The 12,678-nt window shown below is 40.1% G+C and overlaps 1 protein-coding gene across 1 annotated transcript in view; it reads left to right on the forward strand.

Moving 5' to 3' along the window:
* LOC311229255 (inactive dipeptidyl peptidase 10-like) overlaps window positions 1–12,678 on the forward strand; it is a gene marked incomplete at both ends in the record, with an annotated part of 310,035 nt that overhangs the window by 34,545 nt on the left and 262,812 nt on the right. The window contains one exon of the mRNA XM_084315322.1: window positions 2,822–2,917. Coding sequence (XP_084171448.1) covers window positions 2,822–2,917 — 96 coding nt within the window. The remainder of the gene's footprint in view (window positions 1–2,821; window positions 2,918–12,678) is intronic.

Genomic DNA, 12,678 nt, shown 5'->3' on the forward strand with positions numbered 1-12,678 from the left:
TCTATTAATGTTTCAAAAGATAGTCGCCAGTCATTGAATTTCAAAGGATCTCCAGTGAATAATGCAGGCTCTGGTGATGGAAGGCGACTGGCACTTATGGCTTCTGCTAGCATGTTGACCCAATCAGAGCTGTTCTGCATTTGAGGCATGGGCATTGATGTTGGTGGAACTTGAGGTGTCCATTGCAGACCTTGGAGACTAGGAGCTTGACTTTCTACCAGAGATTGAGGAATGAATGGTGGACTTGAAGCATGGAGGGTTTGAGTAGTGTTTGGCACGGCTTGAGGGATGAATGAATTTGTGAGGTTGAACACTTTTAGTTATCCTGCTGGTTCAGCTTCCTGCAGCAAATTTCCAACTTCGAAGTGGTCTTCGACTTGATCGTAGACCTTAACTCGAGCTCTTGCAGCATTGAACTTCTTGACTTCCTCTAGACGTTCAAGCCTTCTACGCTTGTCTTGCATGGCTTGTTGTCTAGTTAGGTTCTCAGATTCAAATGTTGCCAGCCGTTGTTTATCTTCAGACTCTAGCCTTTGAAGTTCTGTTGCCTCCCTCTCCTGTTCATCCAACACTGCCAAAACTTCCTGGGATGCGGCAGCTTCAGCCGCAGCCTCGTTTCTTTTGAATGATTGGATGCTAGAGTGGGTGGAGACAGATCCTGATCGCTGAGTCATTGACCTTGATAAAGAACCTGTTGAGTCTAGGATTGATCCAACATCAGGCCAAGGTTCTTCCTTTTCAACTGCTGTATGCCCTTTGAGTTGCCTTTCTGCCTTTTGAATAATGAATTCTGAAAGAAACATGCACGTGTCAACTCTGCGCCGCAGGTCTGGTTCAGGAGTTTGTGTTCCACGTAACTCTTCATAAATTATCTTTACATCATGACAAGTGTCTTTTATGTTCCTAATCAGCTCATGCAATTCCTCCTCAGAGGCCTCATCTGACAATATTTTCTTGCATATTCTGGCATGACACCTCCACTTCTCATGTATCGACGGTTTACACTCTTCAGCCTTTCTTCTTGAAATCCTATTCCCTTTTCTGTAAGGGTTCGGGTTCTTTCACCCCTACGTAACTGTTCCACTTCTTCTGTAGATTCAGTGTCTTTAGCTTCAGGCTGAGTATGTGATTCAACATTTTGACGGCAGGTCTCAGTGTCTTTAGCTTCAGGCTGAGTATGTGATTCAACATTTTGACGGCAGGTCTCAGTGTCGGACATCTTGACTTAACTTGGATGGCTGTGTGTAACTATTGAGCTTGAACTGGATTTGTATTTATAAATGTATGCAGTAAATCAAATGTGAGTAGCCATAAAGGTTGTTAACCATATAAATACCTTCTAAGCGAAGACCTCAATATTACATCAAACAACTGTTTCAGCATTTAAACCTTTAGACTTCAAGTTGACTTAAATTAAGTATAGGATTTGAAATTACTTTGACACTAAATATACAAGTATAAAACACTATCTGAGTGAATATGACCAGAAATGCCTTAAGTTGCCCTTTAAACTAAGTTACAATCACAAAACACAAAATTGTCTTAATTTCAGCTTTGGGTGGAAGATCCTTTTTTGGGGTGGAATTCCGCTTTGCAGCACATTCGCGTCTAGACTATGTGGCACAGTAACGTTAATAGATCTGAGTCCTTAGTTGCAATTTCAGTTAACCACTTCTCACACCACTTTGACTTGACTTTAGTGGTAGAGCACTTCTTGGCTTTGACTTGAAACTTGCGCTTTCAACACAGTCTAATAATTACGTTTGCTTGCAGTTGGCGGTTGTTATGCCGACAGCTTATCTGATGCTGGGTCTCCGACGCCGTTACGCTGCGCCGGCTGCTGTCTTCTCATCTCTCCTACCCGCGTAGAGCAGTCGAGTTTTCACTGTAGCTCTCTCCCCAACGATACACGGACACAGGTCGGTTCTTTTTGAAACGGGCGTTTATTGTCTTGGGCTCATCACCATCCTCGTCCCTCTCACGCCGTGAAAACTATATTTATTGGATGAACACAGACACAGTACAAAGGCAATAGTTACAATACAATTGCAACGGTTACAATAATACAACGGCGCATCAAAATGCATTTACTCAAAGAAATATAATACCTCGTTGGCCGCTTGTCAGGAAAAGAGTTTCTTGAATTCTTGTCCTATGGAATACCTTTGTTTTGACCGTCTGCTACAAGCGCTAGACGTCCATAGATATCAAACTAAACCGGTCGAGCAGCGTATAGTCTTGCTCGACTGTCCATCAGAGCGCACCTGCTCTCTCTGTCTATTGAACACTTGCCACATGAGGTAGACATTTCCGGTTAAATGTGACGCTCGTGACCTTGTGCCCATCACGTTTTAACTTTTGACCAATGAATTTAGCTTTTTACAACAAATTATTTATGTATCACATTATTTATCTAATTATTACTTTATGCTTGAAAATAAGAAATAAATCATTAATCAATGAACTATAAAATATAGAATAGTTATGCAGCAGCACTTACATGCACTCTTCCACTAATTAATCGTCCTTATCTATGTTACTACCTACTATACTAATATGTCTCTACTACTATGCACTCAACACTGCAGCACCCAAGTTTCACCACTGTTTGAATTGTTACTCAGATGAAAGAGTTGTACCCTTCCAGCTGACTTGTCTTTGGACAAAAGCTTCAGCAAAAAAAATACTAAATGTAACTTTTTTTTTAATGTAACACACAACCTGTATCAGCATCTGCATGGGCAGGAGAATAGAGCGTCACATCATCTGCATGAAGGTTGGTTTTTTGATAATCTTCAACAACATGTTCCTCCTCCTGTAGATGAAGGTCCCAAGTCCTTTGGCTCTCGGTTGACATTGGATGACCTCTTCCAAAGATGCTTCCAAGTGCATGACCCGGACGCAAAGTGGATCAGTGGTAGGTGAAGGACACACACGACCCAAACCCTCACAGCAAACATCCTGAAGTCCATTAGCTGTCTGGCATCCAAACAAAGGCCTCACAACTAAATCAAAGTTAAAATGAAAGTTGTATTGGTTAGTTGCGTTCTCCTCATTGACCAGAGACCATCAGTCAGCCCTTCATATTGTTCTCCTCATTGACCAGAGACCATCAGTCAGCCCTTCATATTGTTCTCCTCATTGACCAGAGACCATCAGTCAGCCCTTCATATTGTTCTCCTCATTGACCAGATCAGTCAGCCCTTCATATTGTTCTCCTCATTGACCAGAGACCATCAGTCAGCCCTTCATATTGTTCTCCTCATTGACCAGAGGCCATCAGTCAGCCCTTCATATTGTTCTCCTTGTTGACCAGAGACCATCAGTCAGCCCTTCATATTGTTCTCCTCATTGACCAGAGACCATCAGTCAGCCCTTCATATTTTTTAGGGCTGACTTCGACTAGTCGAATAGTCGACTAATCGATCGAATGGAGCCTTAGTCGACTGCCAACCTCTTAGTCGAATGCCCAAAAAAATATATAAAGGATAACATATAAAATACAAATTTAATCATTCTTTCCAAAAGCAAAGAGGTCTAGAAGCGTGGCTAACGCTAATGGCGCGCATACCGGAGATGCTAACTGCCTAAGAAAACGGGCACAGGGGCACTGAAAGAGGATTTCACACATCTAATGTATGTATCCATCAGTGGACCAATTGCATGCTTTCGCAGGGGACAAGGAGCCTTCGGTCGACTCCTTCAGACATTAAGCACCCCCCACAGTCGACTATCGGCAAATATTGGCCAATCAAATTCGACTATACAAATCCTTAGTCGGGGACAGGCCTAATATTCTTCTCCTCGTCATGCCTTCCATTATGTTCACTCTGTTAGAGCTCTCACCCAAAGGTGCATTCATGAAATCCAGGGCCCTCATTCATCAACGTGTTCTACGCACAGATCTGTGCTTACCCTGTGCGTACGATCATTTCTAAGCAAAGAGTGGGATTCATCAATTTCGATTTGAACTTGACTCCGTGCTTACATCTACGCACAGGTCGGACCTGGCGTACCTCGCGCCCAGTGGTAGAATATCGTTACTACGCATAAGCACTCCTCAGTCCTGCATTAGTTTCAAGGCGGAAATAAGCTTCCGTGCATTAGTGTTCAACTTCTGTATGACCCGTAATTCATTATAGTTCATTATAAAATAGTGACAGTAGTGTAATTATAACGGGCTCACACGCGAACAAGAGGTTGGCCTGCTTGTTTGGCACGGGGGGGCAGACGCAAAACACCAACCTCCAAACGCGATTAGATATTGTTTCGAATAAAAAGCAAATTATTTTGTGTGTCATGTTTCCAAATAAGATTGGTCACGAAATGCTTTCTACTTCAATTTGTTGGTTAGAATAGATGACCTCCGTTGAAACTTCACTGAGACTAACAGTCTATTTATGAGCTCCCGCACAGATGTGATGATAATACTAATAATAACAATAATAATAATAGCTTCATTTTATATAGCGCCTTTCAAGAGACCCAAGGTCGCTTTACATAGATAGGGGGGGGGGGGGATAACAAAGTAACAAACATAGTGGACAGACACACAACATATATATATGATGATGAAATTCATTCAAGATCCTCTCCACCCTCGGGTCTTTGCCACCGCGGCACGGTCCATCGTGATATTGGAGATGGATCGACCAATAGACTGTTACTGTAGCTGTCAAAGCTCCATCACAAATGCAGTTATGTGAATAGAAAGGGATTCCACTCAGTCAATGTTGCGATGCGCATTTGCCTGATACATGTTATTGCTGGATGCCGGGAGGAAGGCGATGCTGAATTTTTTCAATTCATTAAATAAAACGGATACTTTTTGCAAGGGTTTACTGACTGTCATACAAATGATCAACCAACTACATACTGTAACTTTTCAGTGCACGTTCTTATTTACATTGTGACAACAGCCTTGTGAGTTCCCGCAGTGACCCGCACACAGACATGATGGAATTCAAGTTCATGTTTGTATTGATCACATATAGGCAGGCTACACATGGCGTATAGGCTACATCATACATGGCAGTAAGATTCATTGTTCTTGTATAGCTCTCGTATTATTGTTTATGTAGGCTACCCAATACTGACATCAAAATGGATTGTAGTATGCCTCTAGAAATCATATGCAGCAGGTAGAAAATTGACGGGAGATCCATCGCGATTTGGAATCAAATTGAGGAGAACTTTAATCCCTGGGTATTAATCAAACAACACGGGAAAAGGCAGTCATATTCCAGCGCGGTCTTTATTAGCCGACAACAAAATAGATGCCTCTAAAAATCATATAGCCAATCGAACACAACTAATAAAGGCATTCATATTACAGCACGGTTATAATGACACACAACCAACGCCAAACAGTGGTCAACGAACGGTCTTTATTAGTATTTTGAGCTGTCCAGGCAGAATTGCAGCAATGGTCTTAGGGAGCCGTTGATATCTGACATCACCGTTTACAAATCCGCCTTTTATTTATCCCATAATACGCGATAGTGTCTTCTTGGTTCGACAGCAGTGAATTCTCCGTGGAGTTTCTCAGAGTACCGCTCGGGTCAGTCCATTATTTCACATCCCATGGGGGGTGTTTCCTCACTTTCATGACCATATATGGATAATCATGCACGAGCATTGACGGTAGAACAAAGTTCTACGGAGGAGCGTAGAGCCTGCGTACGCACCGTGTGATGAATCCCGACTTCCCTGTGCGTACACTAGTTCTACATTCCATGCTTACGTGTGGAAATAGAACATATTCTACGTCCACGTTGATGAATGAGGGCCCAGGTCTCCTTGGACAAAGTTGGCTGGCGATTACATTAGCTATAATTGCAACCAGTCCTGTCATGGTTTTTCCACTGTTAGATTGTAATTTCACTGGGCCTAGATGTCACTCATACTCCTTAAATCAACATTTCCCCCACATTTTTCTTCCTTCCTTCTGCTTGTCAAACAGCATTTACCTTTATCTTATTGTCAGCGTACGTATTATGTAGTGTGTGTGTGCTTGTGTATTTGAGTGCACATGCTTGCATGTGTGTGTATATCTCATTATTTTGCGTTCCATTTAACAACACTCTCCTCCAGTGTCTCGCACTACATTCTATCCTCCTTGTTGAGACCTCATTGTAAAGCTCTTTCGCTACACACTAATTGCCCAGTACAGGGGGAAAAACTGATATGTATGGAATTCATTTGGAAATTGTTATTCATGGTCATTTAGCCTGGCAGGTCATAGGTCATTTGCTGGACAGTGAAAAAGAATATTCCAATTATCTGATCGCCATTCCAAGTATTGATGTCGATCGTGTTGCCAACATGATCCACCAATCCATGTGTTATAAACGTTACTCCTTCCCCCCCAGGAAAACCTGGACGGGACTTTTTAGATCGACGTACAGGCGGAGCCAGAGAGATTCCAAGGATGTGACGTTTGCGATCTCAGACCCATTCAGGACAGCCTGCACAGGCTGCCTCGATGGATTATGAATGGGAATAGCGAATAAAAGAAATAACGACCCAGAAACGAGTTTCTGGCACTGAACCGTTGGGTCACAGAGACCAGAATTCTTGTGAACGGCACCCAATGTGTTAAAGCAGTAGTAACAAGATGGCCACCGGCAGTGGCGGACTCAGGCTGTTTGAAGGGCAGGGGCGAAAAGAAAAAAAGGGCACCTACTGCACAACATGGGACCCCATCAGTGAGCAAAAAGATATGATGCGTCATGTATGGTGAGATAGTCTTCATCCTTAATTAGGATTAACATTAGAATGACATAGACAATCCAGATTAATAGTATAACCACACCTCAATGATAAAAACACAGGGAACAATACACCTTTCAAATGTTTATTTCACCTCATTGTCATGGTGTTTGAAAAGTAGATTTATCATGGTGTTTGAACAGTAGATTATCATGGTGTTTGAAGGCTTAAACCATTGCTGCAGTGGTACATTTCTCAATAAGATATCAGTGAGGAATACAAATATTTGGGAAACAGCATTTTAATATGGTCTGGGTTGAAAAGTAGTGAAGCTATTCTTTAAAAGCTATTTACAACATATTTTACAGGATATAAACAGTTTAACAGTTAAAGTTAATTTGAGTGCCGTTGAGCTCAAGGCCAGATTAAGACTTCAGAGGCCCCTGGGCCAGATTCTTGTGGAGGCCCCCCCCCCACACACGTGCACGCACGCACAGTGGCATTTTTATATGTCACTTTAAAAAATATATAGAATACCGTAATTCCTCTAATAGTAACCCCGGCTTGTATTTGTTTCAACTGTAGTGGATACCAGGCTTGTATTAGGAGGAGGCATGTATAAGAGAGAGGCCTATATTTCTAATTTTCGTATCTCTTTTATTTTTTTTACTGAATGAATGAATGAATGAATGAAAACTTTATTTAACAGATTGCAGAATGGGTACAATACAGTACGGCTCAATACACACAATTGTTAAGGCAGGGGATGCAGACCTGAGAAAGACGTTTGTCTTGTTTACATCAGGGTCCCCCATTTTCAATTCATATAGACATTTATGACATACACAACATACATGACATTTATGGCATAGGGACATATAGGTATTTAGTACTAGTACTAGTGTGTAGTGTGGAGGCCCCTAGTCACGTTATTTCTAAACCTAGCCGCATTTCTGGCAAGACGCTCTCTGATTGGCCGATGCCTGTTTCTACACTGGTTAAGCTTAGGCACTCTTTCGAAGTTGGTTAAGGTTAGAGTTTGTCTTAGAGCGTGACGGGCTGACGGCAAGTTCTTTCGACGGTTAAGCTTAGGCACTCATTCGAAGTTGGTTAAGGTTAGAGTTTGTCTTAGAGCATGGCGATATAACGCCAGGTAGTTTGCAGGCTGTTTGACGAGGAAATGGGCAAAGACACAGCTCGTCACGCGATTGGGCAAACATGTCAGTGGCCAATCAGAGAGCGTCAGTCAGTGCCAATCATTCAGTGTCACAGTATGACATCGATCTCCAAAATAAGAAAGAAAAATTAAATAAAATGTGGGGCCTCTAGTGACGAGGGGCCTCCAAAAATGTTTAAAATAAAAGTAAAAAAAAAATAAACAAATATTTTGGGCCTCTAGTGACGAGGGGCCTCCAAAAGAAAAGAAAATAAAAGTAAAAAAAAAAATTGGGGCCTCTAATGACGAGGGGCCTCCAAAAGACCTCGAGTGACGAGCGGCATCCAAAAAAATTAAAAATAAAAGTTAAAAAAAAATTTAAATAAATGTGGGGCCTCTTGTGACAAGGGGCCTCCAAAAGGCCTCTAGTGACGAGTGGCCTCAAAAAATAAAAAATGTAAGTTAAAAAAAAATAAAAAATAAATTGGGGCCTCTAGTGACGAGGGGCCTCCAAAAAAAAGAAAAAAAAAGAATTAAAAATTAAAAATAAAAAATAATTTTTTTTTTTTTTTTTTTTTTTAGGCCCCTCATCACTCAAGGCCGGTCGTTAATCCGGCCCTGGTTGAGCTTCTTCCTTTCTCTCTCCTAACTCTCCTTCTCTCCTCATGTCCTCTCCTTCTCTCCTACTCCCCTTCTCTCCTCCTGTAGTGTACTCCCCTTCTCTCCTCCTGTACTCCCCTTCTCTCCTCATATCCTCTCCTCTCCTTCTCTCATCATGTCCTCTCATTCAATCTTATATCTCTCCCTCCCCCCTCTCTATCTTCCCCATTCTCTTCATTAAAATGAATATATTGTACCTGGATACTGGCTGGATCAGTGGGATATTTTAATGGCAAAAGGAGAGCACTCAAGTTATTTGATTAGTTTGAATCATTTCTCTCCCTATCATCATTTTCATCCTCGCTTTCTTTAGCATCTCCGTGACCGTCTTCATCATCATTTCTCTCCATAGCATCATCTGAGTCATTCCACCAATCCGGTCCGATTTGAGTCCCTTTGATGTTTTTAAGTGTCTTTTATCTAATCAGTTACCAAAATGTGCTTTTTATTATGCATTATGTTGTTATTTCAGTTGACACCATGTATTTTGACATGTCCCTTGTGGCATTTCATGAAAATGTATTTGGGATATGACCAAGAAAATGTGTAAAAAGTCCATACTTTTTTCCATGAACATCCATCTGTGCTGTTAATGCTGGTAATGATTTATTTCAAAATAAATGAATAATTATTAATTAAAATAACATTATTCAGTCTGTCCCTCAGTAACCATCAACCCTGTTACACTGAGCATCCCCCCCCCCCCACAAAAATAATGGTTCAATCCATAGAAGCATGTGAAACAGGAAGTGACAACTTTGAAGTCTTTTGGAGAACACAACACCAGAAACAGGCAAGTAGCTACCTCATTGTACTATGTTTTCAGTCATTTATCATGTAATATTATGGTAGTCAAGCATAATTACTCAACACCGTTACTTGAAAAAAATATAGCAAACTATTACTTGTGAATATGATCTTTGTTATAAAACATTTTTAGATGCTTTCTTAATATCATGCATGCCATGTGCTCTCCTGGTATTCACCACATGTGGAGTAGCAACCATTTTGTGCAAAAAATCACAACCCCGTTATGTTTGAATGTAATGTTTGAATGTAACATGGTTGTGAGATTGTAACAGGGTTTAACACTGATTTTGAAGTTATACAATAATAGTTAAATTAATTATTGAGCTTTTTCAACATGCTTATGCCACATACATATTAATTGTAATGTGCATGTTGCTGTGTGTGTGTGCTCACATGTTACCCTAGACTCAACCCTGTTACAGCTTCATGTTTATTAATTATTTCTTTAAGTTTATGAAAAACAAATTCAACTTTTGAATAATTTTGTCTGAAACGTTTAGAGCAAACATAAGAATATCGAGGTCAAATCACATTTCTGATGAAAAAGCTTGCGGCCGCTGTCAAAAAAAGGCAAATTTCAGGGTTCAGAATAGCAAAAGTGTAGGATTTTACGTACTTTTTAGACGAGCAATTATAGAAATGATGTGAAGGACATCTAATTATTATAGAAATGTTGACTTTAGCACAAATACATGTTTTAATCTTATTCAGAGAGCTTCCAGAGTGTCCGTAATGGGGTTGAAGAATAATGGTGTCCATATCATACAATAATGACCAAAAATAATAGAGATTTCATGCCTGAGATGGGAAAATATATTTTTCTGGAAGTTAAATATGTCATTCATCTTGAGGGGTGTTCAGAAAAGTAATACCTCTTGGTAAAAAAAATCCCAAAGTCCAAATCGGACTGGATTGGTGGAATGACTCATCTACATTATCTTTCCTCAACTTCTTCATCATTTCTCTCCATAGAATCATCTACATTTTCTCTTTCCTCCACTTCTTCATAATTTCTCTCCATAGAATCATCTGCATTTTCTCTTTCCTCCACTTCTTCACCATCTCTCTTCCTCATTAATTCCCTCTTGAATATCTCCATCTTCATTGTCTGTACTGTCTTTATCTAAGGGGAAGCAAATAATATGTGTTTTATAATAGTAATATAATTGTACTGTATATAATATTCGTACTAGCCTACAATGTTATAATTGTATTATAAAATAATATGTCATATAGCACTACCACCACTAGCCCTCTTGCCTTGATTGGAATAAAAAGGGTCTATGGTTGGTCAATTTTAATGTTTAAGACATGTTTTCTGTCCAAAATAAGCATTATTGACCATGTTAGCACCAGATTCTCAGTTATAATCCAAACTATGGCTCTGTGAGACAAGCTTGTACACGTATCTAGTAGTGAGGACAAATACCTGTATCCTTAGCTCCTCCATTACTAGTGTTGCTTTGGACCCAATTTTTCAAAGAGAAGCATTTTTCAGCTGCTTTTTAATATTCTTCCTATTCCTCTCCTTGGCATTCTGTAATCATAGAATATAGGCCAATGCTAAACCCACTTAGCCTCTTATCAGTTGGGGGCCCACATGTGGGCCCTCTTGAGGACAATTTTCCCACCTGCACTTTTGCGACCTCTAGTGGCTCGGTTGTGCATATTTTTTTATACAATATCTATATATCGAATTAAGGCCCCATTAGTTGCCTGTCGATAGCCCTTTCAGGTGACAAAATCCATTCAGCAGTTCTCGAGTTACATGCCGATATGTGAGGCTTGCGCGAAGTACACGGTATTGCGCAAATACTACTCCCGACTCTTGGGGCTCTAGTTCCGTCAATCATTGGGCGATCTCGAAAATGATTGGACAGGGTTGTAGCCAATGAGTGTGGCTTTCTAGGTGAAACGTCACGAGCAAAAACAGGAAGAGAAAAAACGCAGAATTAGTTGACGTCTATGAGAAAACTGAGCTTTTCTTTTGTACACAGTTTACCAAAATCACTCATAATCACTCATTTCTGAACGGATCTTTATGATCTACATAAGACTTCAGGCTATGGATCTCGGGTGTTTTTTAAGCCTCCAGTCATTCTGGGGAAATACTACTTCTGGACTACTACAGAAAAACATGAGAAACACGTTTTTCTACAACTCAAGTTCAGACCTATGTTACTCTATTTCATTAGCACTAAAGGTGAGTTTTCCTTATTGTATCAGAACCTCCAGAATGCCATCTTTCAAAAGAGACCAGGCTCATGTGGTATAAGTATAACGTATAGTATTTTGGTTTGCAAAAAAAGTATGCAGTCCTCAAAAACTAAAACAAAAATGGCCAATTTTGGGGTTTACTACTCTTAAATTAGCTTTAAAAAGCTATTCACACTGAACTTTAACGGGAGACACTGCAGGTGAATAGGGTAAAAAAATTAACTAATAGATATCACAATGACACTTCCCCAGTTGATTACTTATATTAAGACAAGACTTTTTTGTATTACAAGTCTTCTGAAATTGTATGTTTAAATATGCAAATGAGGCATGATCTACTTAAATATGCACTAATTTGCATATAATTCCAGGACAGAAATCTGAATATTGGATAAAGCCATTTTCAAAATTATAGTTTCATTTTGTTGACATATTAGAGCCAAAGGTTATTACAGAGGGGATTTTGGATATCTCTTTTTATCACTCCATAAATCAGAAAATACTCCATTCAGTCCATTTTTATGGTAAAATTCCATATTTTGCCATGTTTTTAGGAATAAAATGTGATATAAATCGGGGTATGAATGCGATATCAACAAACCCTTCTGTAAATACCTTCAGAACATAGATATGAATATAACTGGAAGGTTTGGTGTATGTGAGTGCTACTGAAGTGGAGATTTCTGGCTCAGAGTATGAGGAAAAACTCTTAAAACTCATTTTTGGGAAAACGCCTTCAAAGTTCTGTATTGTAAAATGCCATACTTTTTTTTTTAAACAGATATTTACAAACACAATACCTAATCTATCCCCGTGAATATTTTCGCACGGATCGGAATATGGGCACGCGCGTGGTAGCTCGCGCAAAATCTGCCAGAAAGTAAAAAAGTACCTATATTTATTACTTTTTGGGTGGGGGCGCAAGCACAGGGATTTGCTGAGTGGCTAGTGACTTTGTAAAACCACTAGCCACAGTGGCTGGTGAGCCAAAAGTTAATCGCAAGCCCTGGGTACATGTGTAACGTCTGGAGATGATAAAGGTGACACCGAGAGCTCCCGAGAGATGTTTCTATAAAGTCAGAATAAAGTAAAGTCATTTGGTTATAAAATCTTCCTCTCCCTTT

Source organism: Notolepis coatsorum, assembly GCF_963971535.1.
Source record: "Notolepis coatsorum genome assembly, chromosome: 5".
NCBI lineage: Eukaryota > Metazoa > Chordata > Actinopteri > Aulopiformes > Paralepididae > Notolepis > Notolepis coatsorum.